General features: G+C 50.1%; 3 protein-coding genes across 4 annotated transcripts in view; all 3 read right to left on the bottom strand.

Moving 5' to 3' along the window:
- Positions 1 to 175: 175 nt before the first annotated feature.
- Positions 176 to 1,869, bottom strand: LOC127053832 (phospholipase A and acyltransferase 3-like). Its single transcript, XM_050959149.1, has 3 exons — positions 1,734 to 1,869; positions 845 to 1,113; positions 176 to 274 (listed from the first exon to the last, which is right to left on the bottom strand). The coding sequence occupies exons 1-3, from the start codon at positions 1,867 to 1,869 to the stop codon at positions 176 to 178; spliced, it is 504 nt and encodes a 167-aa protein (XP_050815106.1).
- Positions 1,870 to 8,520: 6,651 nt separating this feature from the next.
- Positions 8,521 to 18,722, bottom strand: part of LOC127053831 (phospholipase A and acyltransferase 2-like) — a 38,951-nt gene continuing 28,749 nt past the window's right edge. Inside the window, exon 5 of the mRNA XM_050959148.1 lies at positions 8,521 to 8,830. The gene's annotated coding sequence lies outside the window, so the exon portion shown is untranslated. The remainder of the gene's footprint in view (positions 8,831 to 18,722) is intronic.
- Positions 8,823 to 18,191, bottom strand: LOC127053265 (phospholipase A and acyltransferase 3-like). Of its 2 annotated transcripts, XM_050957644.1 has the most exons (6): positions 15,681 to 15,701; positions 15,526 to 15,600; positions 12,533 to 12,592; positions 10,595 to 10,697; positions 9,714 to 9,982; positions 8,823 to 9,185 (listed from the first exon to the last, which is right to left on the bottom strand). In XM_050957644.1, exons 3-6 carry the CDS (start codon positions 12,545 to 12,547, stop codon positions 9,072 to 9,074), a joined length of 501 nt encoding a protein of 166 aa, XP_050813601.1. In that variant the 5' UTR covers positions 12,548 to 12,592; positions 15,526 to 15,600; positions 15,681 to 15,701; the 3' UTR covers positions 8,823 to 9,071. The 2 variants fall into 2 exon arrangements, with proteins under 2 accessions (XP_050813601.1, XP_050813602.1); XM_050957645.1 differs by lacking the exons at positions 15,526 to 15,600; positions 15,681 to 15,701 and adding an exon at positions 18,126 to 18,191.

Genomic DNA, 18,722 nt, shown 5'->3' with positions numbered 1-18,722 from the left:
GGTCTCAAGATGAGTTTATTGGGATACAACTGGGCATCATCTATGGGGCAGCTTTGTTCATGAAATCTCATTTAGCTTTCATCTTGCACTGAAAACAATCTGATGATAAAGGATGAGAGCCGGGTTAATCGCCCCAAGCCAGTGCGGGTACGAACCCCACTCCCTCCATCTGCCACTATTCCTTCCGATGCTTGCGTCGCTGAGCCATGGATCTGATCACAGCTGCCGCCACGCCCATCACCCCCACAGTGCCCATGGCTATAGCTTCCGTGACCTGCAGAACAGAACAAAGTGCCCGTCAGACATGGGGTTTCCCATGTGTGGTCATTTACAGGCTTGGGGCAAGCGAGGTGGAAATAGGATGACTAGATGACAAGAACAAAATACTGGGACACATAGGAGAAAAAAAAAGCAGGAGTGCTGCTGCCGAAGCAAAAACAAAAAGGACCTGGACAAAATATCAGGACAAATGGGGACAAACAACTAAATATCGAGACAGTCCCGATTTTATCAGGACATCTGGTCAGCCTAGGCAGAAATGAAGGAAGGAGCTGAGACGTCCGGCCAGCCCATGAGACATCAAGCAGCACTTGCTGCAAAAGCCCAATCCAGGGAAGCCACAGGACAGGACAAGATCTTCTGCCCTAGGGGCATGAATCCTGCTTTCCCCCACCCACCCCTACAGCCCCTCGCTACTAATGCAGAGCTGCAATACAGAAAGGAAAGGTGGTGGCCAGCTGGGGCTGTGAAGGGGCACCAAGACAGAGGAACAGAGGTAGCTGCTGAGATGCTCCGGCGTGGAATCGATTTGGCGTGAGGCCCTGTCCTTCCCCCTCACACCCACCTGATCACTCATGGCCACACCGTAGCGCAGCTCCATGACGAAATGCTCACAGTTGTGGCTGGTCAGGTTGTAGGGCATCTCGCGCCCCACCAGCTCCTCGGCCCAGCGGACAATCTTGGAGACCGGCAGCGGGGGGTGCGTCTCGTCGTGCTTGTTGTTCACCCGGTAGCGGTCCTTGCGCACCACGTCCTCCAGCCAGTCCTTCTTCACAAAGGCTCTGTCGGACAGGGCTGCCAGGACGCTGGCAACGCCATCCATGGGGTGCTCACCTTGGGTGGGGCAGAGCGAGATCCACTGGGTCGGCGTTGAGCCAGGTTATGATGCAGGAAGATTCCACGGTGCCCGGGGAAAATTGCATCTCCCCAAAGCTCTCCTTGCATCCCTAGAGGCTGGGGACAGTGGCTGATACATAGGCATCCTCCACCCACCCACCAGGAGCAGAGGCAGCACGAAGCTTTGCATACAGCCAGTCTCTGCTCTGCACCTCCACCCTGTGCTGCCTCCAGTCCCCTTCCCCCGCAGGAGGTGACAGCCGGCCCTGGGGTAGTGCAGCCTCCAGAGGCTGGAGCACTGAGTCCCCCAATGACAGCAGGCCCTACCGCACTCTTCAGGGCCAAAGCAGTTCCAGCTCCCCCTAGTGCCAGCAGGCAGTACTACACTCTGCTGTATGGCAGTCACTACTGCTGAACGTCCATGCAGCTGGCCTCCAAGGCACACAAGGGCTGCAGCGCCCATGGCATGGAATCCCCAAATCCTGCACAGAGCACTGGCTCCTCTGCAGGTAGAAAACCCTAAGAGAGGTTCCTATGCAGTGGCACTCCCATGGCAGGGACCCACCTTCAGCCTCCAGCAGAACACACCTCCCCGTTTAGGGAAGGGGGGCACTTACAAGGAGGAGCCAGGTGGACGACTTTGCCATCGCCGACGTAGATGGCCCAGTGCTGGTAGCATGAGCGGAAGATCTCAATCAGGTCACCGGGTTTGAGTTCCACCTGGGAGAGGAGATAATGGGGATCCGTTGCCATTAGGGAGTCCTGATAAATTGTGGCCACATAGGAAAGGGCTCTCCAAAGAGGAAAGGTGCATCATCAAGAACACTTGAACAAGGAGGACCAGAATGTGCTATCAATCTGGAGTAACACCATGGGTTTCCAGTGGGATAAGACGCTGACTTTTCCTCCATTGCTATCAATCTGCAGTTACTCCAGTTTTAGACCAGTTTAAACAAAAGCAAGATCTAGCCCCAACCTCATTGACTTCAGCGGAATTATGCTACATGAACTAGAGTGCAGGAGAACTCTACTAGAGTTCTTTGAAGGGGTCAACAAACATGTGGACGAGGGGGATCCAGTGGACATAGTGTACTTAGATTTGACAAGGTCCCTCACCAAAGGCTCTTATGTAAATTTAGTTGTCATGGGATAAAAGGGAAGATCCTTTCATAGATTGAGAACTGGTTAAAAGACAGGGAACAAAGGATAGGAATAAATGGTAAATTTTCAGAATGGAGGGGGTAACTAGTGGTGTTTCCCAAGCGTCAGTTCTAGGACCAATCCTATTCAACTTATTCATAAATCATCTGGAGAAAGGGGTAAACGGGGTAAACAGTGAGTGGTGTGGAAAAAGTTAATAAGGACAAGTTATTTACTTGTTCCCATAATATAAGAACTAGGGGACACCAAATGAAATTAATGGGCAGCAGGTTTAAAACAAATAAAAGGAAGTTCTTCACACAGCACAGAGTCAACCTGTGGAACTCCTTGCCTGAGGAGGTTGTGAAGGCTAGGACTATAACAGGGTTTAAAAGAGAACTAGATAAATTCACGGAGGTTAAGTCCATTAACGGCTATTAGCCAGGATGGATAAGGAACGGTGTCCCTAGCCTCTGTTTGTCAGAGGGTGGAGATGGATGGCAGGAGAGAGATCACTTGATCATTACCTGTTAGGTTCGCTGCCTCTGGGGCACCTGGCATTGGCCACTGTCGGTAGACGGGATACTGGGCTGGATGGACCTTTGGTCTGACCCACTATGGCCATTCTTATGTTCTTATGAGATCAGAAGGTGGCCCTATTCCTGTTAAATTTGCTGGAATTACTCTGGATTTACACCAGACATAAGTGAGATCAGAATCCAGGACTGATTCCATTGCAGTGAGTGGGTGACTCCAGAGGAACCCCAGGGAGAGCTGAGATCAGAATCCAGCCTTGACCCCCATTGCAGTCAGTGGGTGACTCTGGATCTACCCCAGGGGTACTGAGAGCAGTATCTAGCCCTAACCCCATTGACTTAAGCAGAGTCACTCCACAGTTCTCTGATAGCAGTATCTGGCCCATGTCCCTAATTCCCCACAGCTTCCATTCTCATCCCTGCAGATCTTGTTGCTGGCTTTAACTGGGGGTTCCTTGATAGGGCCAGATAATATTGGTGGGGGAGGAGGGTCATGAAGAGCACCATCCCTGCAGACATTGCTAGGTGACCTATTAATGCAGCATCCCATGCTCTTTAATGGGGTGCTGGCAGGTTGGCTTTGACCCCATGAAACCTCAGCACAAGGGAACCATAACCTTGTTTATTTATTTCATCCCAGTGGAGCTACGTGGGGGAAGGGTTGGCTCTCCCTGGGTGGCTTTTTGTGGCTCAAACATTGCAGAAGGCACTAGAGGGCACAGGACCCAGAAAGTGCCACTGACTTCAGGGCTCACCGTTATCCAGATCATGAGCAAAAGTCATGAGTATGGCTGGGCATGTGACCGCACTTACATGGACGGAGGGGATCTTCACCCTGATGCAGGAGGTGGAATTATTTCGCGTCTCATCATTCATCTTGGTCGCATTGCGGGCTTCCTATTGGCATAGCTAAAACAAAGGCATGTACCACATTGATAACAACCCCCAAGACAGCAGAAGCAGGTGGGCCCAGTGGCTAGGGTGCTGGACTGAGGCTCAGGACATCTGAAGCGATTAGCTGGCTCTGCTTTGTGGCTTTGAGTGCTTCCTTGTGTCACTTCCCTGCCCCCAATAGACCACGTTGTCTCTCATAGAAAACCCAGGACCAAAGCAATTTACCCAGCACTACGCAGGAGATGGGATCAAAGCTCAGGACACCTAAGTCCCACTGGCCCAACCTCCTTCTCAGCTATACACCTCCTCCATCCTTGGATTGTCCACCACTAAGTACCTGTAGGAGGCACTCACGCCTTCCCTGCAGTGGGTTAATGTAACATTGTCTGTTGGGGAGGGGGATGTGGAGGACTTATCATGACATCACAGGGGGTTGTTTGCTCCATCTCTGGTTACCAGGTAACAGCTGCTCACCCTTGTGGGGGATTTCCCCCAGTGGTCTGGTGAGTGAACAGTTTATTCTGCTCAGCATTTACAGAGGTGCCTTAGATCTGTAGCAGAGAGGACCTAGCTCTTCTGTGACACTTGGCATTCATAGCTCTCAAAGCAGTTCTGCAGAATTACCCTCATTTTACAGGTGGGGAAACCGAGGCACAGAGCGAAGAAGTGGCTTGCCCAACGTCACCCAACAGGTTAGTGGCAGTCCTGGCCACCTGAGTCCCAGGCCTAACCACTAGATCACACTGCCTCCCTGCTTCCTTAGTCCGCTTCCTGCAGGGCAGTAATCTATACCAGAATAAGGCATCTTTATACTGGTCTAACTGCATGCACACAGAGGTTGTACCAGTATTGTTAACAATATCACCCCCCAACAGCCAAAGTGATGCTGATACAACATCTGTGAGGTGTGCAGGCCTTAAACAGGGATGTTCAAAAGAGTGTCAAGAAGTTACCACCCCAAATCCCACTGGAATTGTCGTTGCCTCATTTGAAAAGTCTTGGAATACTTGCATTCTAATTTGGAAAGCCTTTGAATCCTTATGAGAATCATAGGTTCCCCCTTGCCTGTGTCTCCAATGGCAAAACGTGGATAATAATCAGTAAAGTTAACTTTATATTAACTGGGTTACCCAGAGTCCTATGGGCTAGAGCCATGCTCCATCTCTCCGTTCCTCCTGTCTGAGTGGGTGGGCATTTTCCTCCCCATGCTGTTGTGAACTATGTAGTTTGAAAAAGCAGCTAGTTCCCAGCTTACAGCTCTGCGAGCAGACTTATTTTTGTTGTGCTGAGATGTCCCATTAAAAAATAATCCTTCCTCTGGCTGTCTTGTGTATTTAGATTGTAAGGTCCTCAGAGCACATCCTCTCTGTGCGTCTGTGCAGTGCCTGGCCCAACACAGACCCTGATCTTCACTGATGTCTGTGCAGTGCCCAGCAGCCCAACAGGGCCCCACCCTAAGGCGGGGATCTGTGTAGCAGTTGGCATGATGGGGGTCCTGATCTCAGTTCCATGTGTCTGTGCTATGCATTGTCTGCTCATTCTGCTCCCCCAGCCTTACTAAAACGGGGGGGAGGGGGTATTGGCTGGCCAGCTCCCAGAACCAAAAAAAAGGGGAAGGGTTGATGGGAAATCAGGACCCTGAGACTGACAGTCCCCAGGGGCAATGGGGAGAAGCCAGTGCTCCCGGTCAGCCTGATTGACAAGGCAGGCAGCCCAATGAGGGAGTCAGGAGGCATAGGGGGTCCTGTCCTCCCAGTGACCTGGAGCTGCCTGGCCAGAGGGGCGAGCTAAGGAGAGAGCATGGTGGAGCTGAGCCAGGGAGAAGAGATGCGCAGGCGTAGTGGCAGCAGTGCTGGGGCTGGAGCCAGGTGTGGTGAGCAGCTGGGGAGAGCGAGGGGGACCCTGGGCAGCGGGCCAGTGCAGGGAGATGCCCCCAGCCAGGAGGTCTTGCAGGCCGGATTAGGAGGGGGGATTCACAGGGGAAGAAGGGTCCTGCCACCTAGCGCCAGGGGGCGTGTGGCCATCGCCAGAACAAGTATCTGAGCTGCTGCACCCCTGGAGCACAGCCAGCATCTAGGCAGGGGCCTGGGACAGGGGAGGGACAGGCTGCGAATGGCCCTTACGTTCCAGAGACGGCTGGTTGTGGTGTCCCCGTGCCACAGGGCGGAGGGACAGGGTTTCCTTTCACCTTTCCCATCTTTCCCTTGCTTTTTACATTGGTTGCTGTTTGCTAAATTGTATTAGTTTTGAATTGTGTGTTATGATCAATGGGTCAGGGAAGAGTCCAGTGGAGAGAGCACCCCAGAGTGGGGACACCCTAGCCCCTGCCCTAAGTGACCACAACAAGGTTGGGGGTTGAGCCCCCAGGAATTCTGGGCCCAGCCTTGTTGGGGTTCCGAAGAGTCTGCCACACAGGAGTGTGGAGGGGAAGCCCTTGAGATCAGGCAGGCCTCTGGGGGAGCGAAAGCGAGGACTCACATCCTTTCACTAGCCCATTTCACCGGGGGAGTATATAAGCCAGGAAAGTTGCCCACAATAGCGGGACCAGTCCCCCGCTTGCATCTACATTGAGTGTCTGTGCCATGCTGTGATAATTTCGGGAATCTGTCTGTACAGCTGAGAGATCCTGGGTGAGATTCTGAGCTCTCTGCACGTAGTTTTCCCAAGTGGCAAACTCCATGGGGAAGGTGCAGCCCCTTTGCCTTCCTTGGTGGCCTTTCACCTAGGGTGACCAAATGTCCTGATTTTATAGGAAAGGTCCCGATTTTGGGGTTTTTTTCTTATATAGGCTCCTATTATCCCCCACCCCCGTCCTGATTTTTCACACTTGCTGTCTGGTCACCCTACTTTCACCTCCAGGATGAACCAAAATTCCAACGGGGGTGGGGGTGGGGAAGGCCTAACAATGGAAGGTCATTAAAACTTGACCCTCGGCTATTCAGAAGGGAAGCACTCCCATCCTGGAGAACTGGTTGTCAGGGGAAAGTCACCTGGCAAGGGAGTTCCCTGTTGAGGCTTCCCAGGAAGTCACCTGACCAGAGACTGGAAGATTATAAAGAACAGGAGCTGCACTGTTTGCTCTTTGTGCATTGATTTTTCACAGGCTTATGGAGAGGGAAGCTGCGGCAGAGCTGGCTGAGGCAGAGGGACCGTGCCTATATGAACACTGGTGGCCCCCGTACTCCTAAGGCATAGGACATGCGTGGCGGGGTTATTATTTTTGTGTGAATCTGTGTCTCTCTCGTGTGCATAAAAGGAAGGAACAACAGTGTCACAGAACTGTGTGCAGAGTGTCTGTGTTATGTGCTACACCTACCGTGTGCCCCTGAGGGAGTTCATGGGGAGCTGGAAGGCGCACACCTTCTGTGGGAGTCTGGGAGAGGTGTGAATAAGCAACTGGGGTGTCTTGGGGTCAGCAGTAGAGGCAGAGGCCTAAGGCAGGAGAGCTGAAGGGCTCTGTTTCTGTGAAGGGATGACAGACTGAGGGTTGGGGCCCAGGCAATGTGCCACAGAGGCCAAGGGAGGAAACATGGCTGCAGCCTGCTGAGACCCAGGGAAGCTTAAAATACCCAGGGATCCAGAGGCTGGGATTCCCCCCAGGGCAGCCTGGCAAGTAGCCAGGGACAGGAACACCACTGGATCTGGGACAGGGGCACCAGCTGCAATCCTACCTCATCAAGGGGCTTGGCTGGCTTGGGGGGGCAGGGAATGGAGGATGGGGCCTTTCCTCTCTAGGGTGCACCAGCTCCAGTCCAGCATGAAGCTGGGAAACTGGCTTCCTGCCTCACCAGGGACCAGGGCCTGGAATGTATTTTCCTTCTGTATCTGATGACTCGGCCAATTGACATTTGCTGCTCAGATTCTAACAAGCCACATGGTTTCAGGAAAGAATCAGCTAAGGGAACTGAAAGTGAGATACTGACCTTACATGCGGGCTCTGGTTTCAGAGTGGCCCAGGCTGTGAGTGGGTCAAATGCTAGTGGGTGCTGGGTCCAATCTGGCCCCAGGGTGGGGAACTGACTAGCTCAGGGGGGTAGAGAATGGGATCTGGGCCCTTTCTTCTCTAGGGGGTGCCAGCTCCAATCCAGCCTGAAGTTGGGTGGACGGTTGGCTCAGGGATTTGGGGAATGGGATACAGGGTCTTTCCTTTCTCAAGGGTGGCAGCTCCAATCCAGTCCTAGGGTGGGGGGACTGGCTGGCTGGCTCAGTGGGTTGGGAAATGGGCTATGAGCCATTCCTTTGTTTGGGCAGCGGGTCTGATCCATGCCCAGCTAGTTAATGGTACTTCTTGGATGCTTATAGTTAAGTATGCACTTAAATAATTTGCATGATTGGTGCCCCTGCTGGGGTCTCCCCTCAGTACAACAAAGCTCAGGTGCACGCACAGGAATGGCCCAGACTGAGCAATCAGGGAACTAACTGGAGTTTGCAGTAATTATGCTGATGGAAGTTCTAGCATTGTCAGCCCCAAATCATCACATTCAAAACCATGGAGTCAACTCTCCACACCCAAGATCAGGAGATGTGTGAATTCTTTTTAACAAGTACAACTATTGGGGTTCATTGTGTTTGCCAACTAGTGTCATGGTGTTCATGGTTAAAGCCCTTCTCTGCACAAAGGAGGGCTAGAAACCTTTTGAAAGCTGAGATTGCCTCATACTCACATGACTCCAGGAGCTAGGGCTTGAAGAAAAGCAACAAATATCACAAGACAATATTATTGACCTGCAGCTTCTCTGGAGCGTTTGTTAAACACGCCTGTGTCTAATGCCTTCAGAGAGCGGTCGTACCCAAGTGTCAGCCATGTGAGCAATGCTTTTATTTCTTTAACGACATGTGGTTCAGCGTGAGCCAGGCAATCTGTTAGGGCTGGTGCAAGCTTGTAGATCCGCTGCAGAATCTCTCTGGCCAGATTTATACACACACTCACCAAGAATGTCCCACATGTCCAAAACCACTAGTTGCTTTAACATTCATGTTGCTAAATTGGAGAGAGTGCAGACAAGAGCCGCAAAATGTATTAGAGGGCTGGAAAAAATGCCTGCCAGTGAGAGCTTTAAAGAGTTCAATCAGTTTAGCTTCAGCTGACAAGTGATTTGATTACTTTGTATACGGATCTTCATGACGGGAGAAAATCCCAGGCACTAAAGTGCTCTTCAACCTAGCAGAGAAAGGCAGGACAAGACCTAATGGCTGGAAGTCAAAGCCAGACACGTTCCAATTAGAAATAAGGCACCAATGTTTCACAGTGCCAATGATTAACCATTAGAACAAACTCCCAAGGCAGTGATCCAAAAGAAGAAAGCAGGTGAGAAGCTAAGCCAGCTAGTAAAGATCAGTTCCCATGAATCTTGCTCTGGTCTTTGGCCCAGGCCAATGTTTGCATTATTCATCCTCCTGCTTGTTGTCAGAGAGCAATGAGCCAATGAATGTAGCAGCTGCCAGAAGGACTCCTACACCCACGATCCCCACCGCCCCTGCAACCATGGCATCTCGGACCTGCAAAGTACAGAAGAGACCTGGTCAGGAGGCCCTGGATACCCCAGGAGGATTTAAACACAGCAGTAAATGGCACAAGGACCATGCTGAGTTAAAGTCCATTTTAAGGCATCCGATCTCCACAGTTCAGTGGAGGCAGCGTAACTGTGGTTCAGGAGTTGTGCTGAGTCTTTGGTCCCCTTTGTTGTATTCCGGGCTCTACTCCTGGCCCTGGGCAAGTCCCTTACCTGCTCTGGGCCTCCCTTCCCATCCTTTGTCTAGTTGGATTGTAAACTCATCAGGGCAGGGACTGTCTCTCGCTGTGTGTCTGTGTAAAGCCCAGCACGACAGGGCACCTATCTCGGATGGGGTCTGTGTGTAAGAGCAGACTCATTAATCTCTAAGTGGGCTCGGTATCACTAGATTGGACAGAACACCACACCCAGGAGCTGTGTGGGTTACATGGGCACACATAGCAGGGCCTCACATGGCATGTGTGTGTACACACATACACACACACACACAGAGCAGGGCCCACTCCGCCCCCACCTGGTCACTCCTGGCCACACCGTAGCGCAGCTTGGTGACGAAGTGCTCGCAATTCTCACTGGCGACACTGTATGGCATCGTCTTCCCCACCAGAGACTCTGCTTCCTGGATAATCTGGTCCACACTCCGCCGGGGCAGCTTCCTGTCATGCTTGTTGTTGACCCAGTAGTCATCGTCTTTCACTACCGCCCAGAGGGGTTCCTTTCTCACCACGGCTTTATCAGCCACCACGGACATCAGGCTGGAGAATCCAGTTTTGGTGACCTCACCTGGGGATCCGGAACAAACACATGGACCCTGTGCTAACAGATCTGGATGGACTTTGGGATTTCCATCCCTCCCTGGAGTTTCCATCACTTGGGATGTGTCTCAGACGAAGCCAAGTAGGGCACGTGTCCCAGCTACAGGGCTGGCTGCACCTTTGTCCCCAGTGTACCCTCTCAGGTGTCAGGCCTCGTGCCTTTACCTCTCTGGGGATGGAATCATATGATTCTCCTACTCTTAAGATGAGCCTTGGGCTATGGCATCCTGTTGATCAGCCCTGCCTACTCTGCAGGTCCAGCTGGGATTGGCACCTGTGGGTCTTCCCTTTGGGAGCCTGTGACCTGTGGTGTGTGCAGCAACCAGACACTGCCGTACACCCAAGTAGTGTTTAGTCTTAACAGTGGGAACAAAGTGTAACATATAAGAAAGAGGATATTAAAGCAATAAACCATCTATATGAGCTCAAGCCCTGAAGGCTTAATGATCTTAGACCCAGAGGTCCCAGGCTCGATCCCCAATATCGACAATACCCCAGGCACAGCTGTACATCAGCACCCTCTATTCACGCTTCGCCCCCAACACACACACACATTGGCAGTGCCAGGCAGGGTGCTTACTGGGGGGAGCTAAGTGGATGACATATCCGTAGCCCACGTAGAGGGCCCAGTGCCGGTATCCGAAGCGGGAAATCTCAATCAGGTCCCCAGGCTTCGGTTCCACCTGTTGGAGCAAAATCAGCATGACTAGTGAGAGGGGGAGGAGCAAACCTACCTACTTACCCCTCCATCAGGGAATCCCTCACCGCAGAGACTCTGAGAGCATAGCAGGGTGGCCGATCCAACTGCTGGAGGGGATTGTCCTGGCAAACACCAGAGCCCAAAGCACCAGCTTCTGCCCCTGGAGCTAAGGAACCCAGCTGGTCCAGTCTGCAGCTGTAGCAGACTCTGGATCAGATGCGGGGAAGATGGGTAATGTACAATGAAGATGGTGCAATTAAACAGAAAGAGGGGTTAGCCACTAAAATAAGCAGAAGGGTGAGTGGTTCAGAGGCTGGAGGTCTAAGAGAAGCTGGAGAAAGGATTTGGCTCAGGCATGTGCGTTATGAAGGGCACTTCTCCTGCCACTAGGAGGCACCTGGGGCAGGGTCTCCAGGTGGGCTGCTTGTTCATGCATCGCTAAGGTCTATGGCATACAGGGTGCAGAATCTCAGGGCAGACCTGAGGTTGTGCCTTCTTCTGGCTGTGGAGGGGTTGGGAACTTGTTGGGATTTTCCTTTGCCCCTGGGAATAAGAGCCAGGGGAATTTTTCTATCACATTTTTTTTTCAAAAGGAAAATTGGGGTTTTGACATAACAAAAATGTTCATGGAAAGGATCCGTTTTCATTTTTAAAAATCATATTTCCTACAAAAGACCAAAAAGTGTTTTTATTTCAATGAAAAAGTGAAACCGTTTTGGTTTCATCAGTTTTGGCTGAAAAAAATCTCTGTTTTGGCCAAAAATATGCAGTTTTCAGCCAAAAATATTCAACTTTTGGTAGTTTTTGACTGAAAATATGTGATTTAAATATTCAGATTTTGTCAGTTTGGGGCCAAAAATCAGTGAAATATGAGTCAACAGTGTAATACTGTTGCAAAAAAAGCAAACATTATTCTGGGACATATTAGCAGGAGTGTTGTAAGCAAGACACGAGAAGTAATTCTTCCACTCAGCTGGAGTTGTGTGTCCAGTTCTGGGCGCCACATTTCAGGAATGATGTGGATAAATTGGAGAAAATCCAGAAAAGAGCAACAAAAATGATGAAAGGTCTAGAAAACATGACCTTTGAGGGAAGATTGAAAAAATTGAGTTTGTTTAGTCTGGAGAAGAGAAGACTGAGAGGGGACATGATAACAATTTCCAAGTACATAAAAGGTTGTTACAAGGAGGAGGGAGAAAAATTATTCTTCTTAACCTCTAAGGATCGGATAAGAAGCTATGGGCTTAAATTGCAGCAAGGGCGGTTTAGGTTGGACATTAGGAAAAACTTCCTAACTGTCAGGATGGTTAAGCACTGGAATAAATTGCCCAGGGAGGTTGTGAAAACTCCATCATTGGGGATTTATAAGAGCAGGTTAGACAAACACCTGTCAGGGATCGTCTAGATAGGACTTAGTCCTGCCTTGAATGCAGGTGACTGGGCTGGATGACCTCTTCAGATCCCTTCCAGTTCTATGATTCTATGCAACTTTTTTCCATCTGCAAATGGCAATTTGTCAAAGTCGAAATGTTCCTTCTTACCAGAGCAAGTAATTAAGTATTGGAACAACTTACCTAGGGTCCTGGTGAATTCTCCATGACTGACAATTCTGAACTCAAGATTCAATGTTTTTTCTAAAAGCTCTGCTCTAGGAATTATTCTGGGGGAGTTTGCTGGCCTTTGTTAGACAGGCGGTCAGACTAGATTATCACAACCATCCCTTCTGGCCATGGAATCTATGGTTCTATGAATCTATGAATAAAGGACAAGCCCAATGCAAGTTATTCTGATATACAAGCCATTTCAGTAAGTACTTACCCCTTTAAGTGGCATTTTCGTTGAGCTTCAGAAGCAGAATGACTTATTTTCTCAGCGTTCCTGTGTTTTAAAGAAATTAAGATTTCAGTTTCCCCTTGACTAATTCAAATGTGTCACCTATGTAAATCCTGAGTAATTGATAAAAGAAACTTAGGTGTTTGCATCACATCAAAGTAGCATGAATGGACACTGGATTGTTGTGGTTCCTGGGGAACCTGTTTAGGTCATTGCTGGTAAAGAAAAGCTAAAATTGGGCCAGAGGCAAGGCAGATTCATTGCCATAAATATCATCAAGGAAGGAGAGCATGACACACTGTAGCTCAAAGCCACACCCTAGAATACCCATACACACCCATGTCATATAATTGATATGTTTTGCACAAAGTATGCCTTGTGAGGTATCACATTAAAGGCCTTGATCTGTTGAACATCAATATCCTGTTGGATTGTATGTGTTGTCGTATGTGAAGTTATGAAGTTTTTCTATGTGTGTGTTACTGAAAAGTGTTGTGAGTTTGGGAACACCCACAATGAACCTTTCAGGTACAACAATGGAGTAGCCAGATGTGCTGTTGGCCCATTAAAGAGAATCGACTATCCCAGGAGCTGTATACAATGGAGACTTCTCAGAGATATCACATAGAGGACAGAGAATGCTTGGCCAATGGGGGTAGATACCCATGTCACAACCATAGATCTTTCCAGCAAGGGAAGAAACTATGAAGAGGAGAAGTGACATCATGGCTTGGCCTCACTCACCCCCCAATCACCATCTGGAAGAAAGGTCTGGAGGACAAAGACTTTGAATTGGGGAGGGTGGTTCAAGGCTGGCAGAGAGTTCCAGCCTGTGTATTGAAGATCTGTGACATGTTTGTACCATCTATCAGGGTGAGACACTACTCCATTCAAATCTTATTTAGTTTATAGAACTTAAACTGTGAATTTATTTTATTTCTTAGGTAACCAACTTTGATCTCTATGCTTGCCACTTATAAGCACTTAAAATCGATCTTTCTTTAGTTAACAAATACGTTTTCTATTTTACCTAAAACTCTCTTTTGGTTAAAGTGCTTGGGAAATCTCAGCTCAGTTTACAAAGGCTAGTCTGTGCCCTCTCCACATTGGGGAGGTGGGGGAGTGGACTGGGTAATGAACTTACACTGCTCAGGCTTCTGACCAGGGCAGGATGGTACAGTTCTGGGGTACAAGGCTTGGGAGCTGGTGGGAATTGGCTGGAACCTCCCTATTGATGGTACATGACTGGCTGGGAGAAGCATTAATGTAACTCTGTTGGGCGTGTCCCTGTCTGTAGATGGCTGTATAGGTGCAGGACCTGCTAGAGATTTGTAACTTGATACAGCATCACAGTGCATGAGGATACCCTAGGTTGGAGGGACAGAGTCCCACAGGCCAGGCGGCACCCCAGGAACCCCATCACAGAGAGGAAATGTTTAGGCTCTTGCAAGGGGAAATAGCCAGAAATAATATAAATGAGTTTTAAAACAGAAATGTTACACTATTGCCACAACCCCGCATGTTCAAACTCAGGAGTGCAGCTGCAAGAGACATTACGAGATTGGCTCAAAAATCGGGATTTTCTTTTGCCGCTGGGAATAAGAGCCAGGGGGAAATTTTCCATCAAAAAGTTTTTTTCAAAAGGGAAATTGGGGTTTTGACATAACGAAAATGTTCATGGAAAGAAATGTTCATCTTCAAGTTTTCATTTTTAAAAATCATAGTTCCTACAAAAGACCAAAAAGTGATTTTATTTCTGTGAAAAAGGTAAACTCTTTTGGTTTCATCAGTTTTGGCTGCAAAGTTCTCTGTTTTGGCCAAAAATATGCAGTTTTCAGCCAAAAATATTCAACTTTTGGTAGTTTCTGACTGACAATATATGATTTCAGTATTCAGATTTTGTCAGTTTGGGGCCAAAAAATCAGTTTCTGGCAATTTTGATTCAAAACTAGGGTGACCATATTTTCCCAAAGGGAGAACAGGACACTGCATGGGGCCAGCCCGAGCCGCTCCTCTCCCCTGGAAGTGTGGGACCGGCCCAAGCCCCCCCTGCTGCCCACCTGTGCAGGGCTGGCTCAGCCCAAGCTGCTCTCCTGAGCCCTCTCTCCCATGCAGGGCTGGCAGTGCTGCTTGCCCCCCCCCCTCCATCCTGCATATTCCTCCATGCCCTAATAGGGGTCACACACCACTTTTTTTTGGCAAAACTGTGCATTTGTCCCTTTGCTCTTGCCAACTTTTAAGCCGGGACTGTCCTGGCCAAAATGGGACATATGGTCACCCTATTCAAAACTGTTCATTTTGGGGCCAACATTATTCAGTGTTTGGCTAAAAATACATAGTTTCTAACCAAAAATATTCAATTTTCAGCAGGTTTTGATAAAAAAAAAAGCTTGATATTTCGTCAAAAACTTTCCAAGAGGGGAAAAAGAAACCCAAACATTTTCCAGCCAACCCGTTGAACTCCCAAAGTCTGTCTGCCTCATACCGCCCACTGCAGGATAAACCTCCTATCTGTTGTCACAGTGTTGAGCAAATCAGCCCAGAATTTAAGAGGTTCCCGCAGATCAGGAGGTCTGGATGCCTGGCAACTAAGCAATCAAATCCCTCTTGCTCTGCAGCTGGTTTGTGAGGGAAGAGTGCGGCTCTGTAACTGACGAAGAGAGATATCCTTCCCTGATTTCACTCCACTGAGAGGAAACAAGTCCAGCTACAGTGTAACAGGACCTCCTCTTCCTGCCAGCCAGTCTGGCCAAAACTATATTTAACTCAAGGACACATGCCAAGAGCCGACCTTCATGGGGGGCCCAGTAATCGGACGCCCAGATGCTACCCTGCACCCCTTGAACACACCCCACAAATGAGAGAGTGATACTAGGACAGGCATGGCTCAGCTGGGACAGACAAACAGCTGCAGAGATCAGCTGAGCTAACAGGTTTGACTGACAGTTCTGGGGGCTCTTTTTGCAGCTGGTACTTACAGAGGAGAGAGGCATGATCGTCTTGGTGTGGCAGCGGTGGGGCTGGGTCCTCAGTCTGCTTAGTGGGGCAGGAGGCTGAGAGGGAAGTGCTCCTCTTTAATGAGTGTAGGTGGTTGCAGATGGGTGTCAGAGCCACAGACAGCCCCGTTACTCACTAGAGTTCACGCTGCAGGGCAGCAGGGTGTTGACGTGGGCAGGACAGTCTGGGGGAGGGATCAGGTGACTCCAGCCCTGCCACAGAAAGAGCAGCTAGCCCAGGCTGGTCCACTGTTGCCGCTGACTTGGAGGGGAAGGGAGAAGACTCATACAAAAGGGTAAACTTAGCTCTGAGCCGGGGCATCTCCGATCCCCAGGGGAATATGCTTTAAGCTTCTGCTGTTTGGGGATTTGTGGCTCCCCAGCCTCCCATGCTCCGGCCCACAAGATGAGGATGGAATCCAGGAATTCTGACTCTCAGTTCCTCCCACCTCCCCAAACTACTAGACCCCATTCCCCATCCAGAACTGGGAATGGAATCCAGGAGCTCTGATGCTGTCCCCCGCTCTAAGCACTGGCGACAACTCCCCTCTGTGAGAAGAAGAGTAGAACCCAGGGGTCCTGATGCCATGGTTTGCTCTAGCCATGAAACTCTCACTCCCTGCCAGGGGCCAAATAGAACCAGTATGAGACTGGCTGGAGCTGAGCAGCCCTGGAGTTTAGAGGCTAATAAAAGGATGAGCACTTGTATATACTCCCATTTTGTGCCACCTCATTACTGACTTGCCAGGCCTCATCCATGGCTTAATTCCAATGAAGACCCCTGGATGGGGCCACCATTGAAATCCCATAGCCAGGACTGATTGGACCTGGAAACAAAGTGACTCCATGTTCACAAACCCAACCAGTGGCAGATGAGAAGTCACTCAAGCAATGCCAGCATTCAGCCCATACGCTCCTAGCTACACTCAGTTCCCCCACTCTCAGAGCAATTGGCTCAGGCTCTCTGCAGACTCAAGCAGGTGTCACATCAGTTACACTCAGTCCATATATTTAGGTTTGTTTCTCAACCAGTACACCTCAAGACTTCGGCGAGCAAGACAGCAAGTGGAGAGAGGTGACACTGCACTACACCACTGTGTACAATCACAGTCTGAGTCCTGCATGCCACAAGAAGCCCGCATTGCATGTGCACGTGCACACATTCATCCCTTCCAGTCCAGTGTCCCTCTGCCACTGGCAAGTGTGAGACAGTCCGGCAACTCTAACCCTGGGGTAAGCCTGGCGTCCCTGCACTGCACAATCTTACTGAGATGCCTGAGTCAAGCTCGCGGCTGCTGCCACATTCCCATGGCTGTTTGCTTTGTATCACCTTGGCACAAGGCAGCTGGCAGGTCCAGCACCCTTGGGCTAAAACAGGTGCTCCTGTTTAGCCAATTAAGAGGGCAGGACAGCATCTGGAGGCTATAAAGACTCAGGTGAGAAGTGCTTGAGACCTGCCGACTGCAGGATTCCTGGAAGGAAGCAGAAGCTGGTTTGTGGAAGAAGGCTGAAAGTAGGTGAGCAGCAAGAGAGGTTTGTTGGGTGGTGTGCCCGAGCCAGGGCTGGAGCAGCAGCTGCAGAGGGTGTTACCTACTGGCTCAGAGCCAGACACAAGGGCTGGAGAGGGCTGAAGGCAGCAGGGCAGTGGAGGGGCTGATCTGCTGATATCTGCAGGGCTGGAGAGCTGGACCCTGAGGAACAACGAGAGGGCCAACGGGTTTGAGGGAGGGTCCCAGAAGAGAGGCTGAGTGGGTTCCTGCTGGGAAAAGCAGGGCTGCGTTCCTGTTGGAAGGGCTGGGGTGGCCATCTTGGTACAAGGACAGGAGAGGATGAACAGAGTCTGGGGCTGAAGGTGCTGGTATGTGGGGCACCGTGGGATGGGGCAGCTTGATTTTTAATGAGTAGCTGCACTGGGGGCAGAAGTGGACTACGTCTGGGACTCTTGTTATGGACTATTCAGACTAGGTTGTTGTAATAAGCCAGCCTCAAGGGGGGAATCATATTGAGACAAGAGAGCCTGAAATGAAGTTATTGAGTGACTGGAGGGGGAAACTGAGGCAGATGTGCCTATCAGGTCATGACCTGCCACAGGGGGAGCACTGCACTGAGGGCTGCTCTGACATACTCTCTCCAGTAGATTTCACTGTCTAGTTTTTAATTAAGGGCTACACTGATAGTTGTACATGTGGGAATGGGACCCAGAAGTTCTGGCTCCTAACCACTACACCTCACTCCTCTCCCAGAGCTGAAAATAGAATCCAGGAGTCCTGGATCTCACTCCCTCCTGCTCTAACCCACTAGAACTCTCTCAGGTCACAGAGGTGGGAAAACAACCCAGGAGTCCTGACTTCTAGACCATTGTTGGTGAAGCAAAAGATTCCCTGACACAAACCTATTGGTTACAAAATTCCCACAACTGCTACAGGTGCAAAAATAGGACTAGAACAAATAGAACCGCCCCAGAGCTCCTGGACAAACAGTTCCCAGGATTGGCCATCTGGTGTTAACCCCCCCGCACCCCTCCGAGCTGTATCCCTTGCTTGCTTTAGACCCTCTTGCAGTACCTTGCCCTCAGTACTTACACGGATGAGCGATGTCTCTTGCATGGGGCTGGAATCGGAGGTCCTTGGCTTTCCTGACTGTGCTTTCCACACCCTCTTGTCAGCTTGCCATTTCATTCTGCCTTTATCTAAGGCAAATGCCAAGTGGGTTGGACATTCAGGGCTTGGATTCCAGCCCATGGGAAGATCATGTACGTCTATGCTGCTGATTCTACCTGTGTCCAAATTGAAGTTGTGCCCAAACCCACCTGTTGTCCACACTCAAACCCCTTAAGCACATGCTCAGGGCAAGTAGGTGTTGAGCAAGCTAGCTCACCTGAGGGATATGGGTACATGCTCGGGTTAGCTGAGGCCTACTACCCTATACCTGCCCCACTCTTCAGTGTGGATGTGTTGGAGGGGCAGGTACCAGGTATCAAATCTGAATAGTCCTCCACTACCGTTCCCACAATGCACTGTACCCATATCTTCTGCCCTCCAATCTGTAAAGTTTGAGCTGAGTGAGTAGGCTTGAGAAAGATACCAGAATTTTAATCAATAGCTGGGTCAAGTCTGATTTCACACGGAGTAGCAGGAACATCCACCTCTATGCTTACACTTCATAAGAACATCGACCAT

The sequence above is a fragment of the Gopherus flavomarginatus genome, chromosome 6 (genome assembly GCF_025201925.1).
Source record: "Gopherus flavomarginatus isolate rGopFla2 chromosome 6, rGopFla2.mat.asm, whole genome shotgun sequence".
Classification (NCBI taxonomy): Eukaryota; Metazoa; Chordata; order Testudines; family Testudinidae; genus Gopherus; species Gopherus flavomarginatus.
The sequence above is the reverse complement of the archived record's forward strand: the minus strand, read 5'-3'. Positions and strand labels throughout refer to the sequence as shown.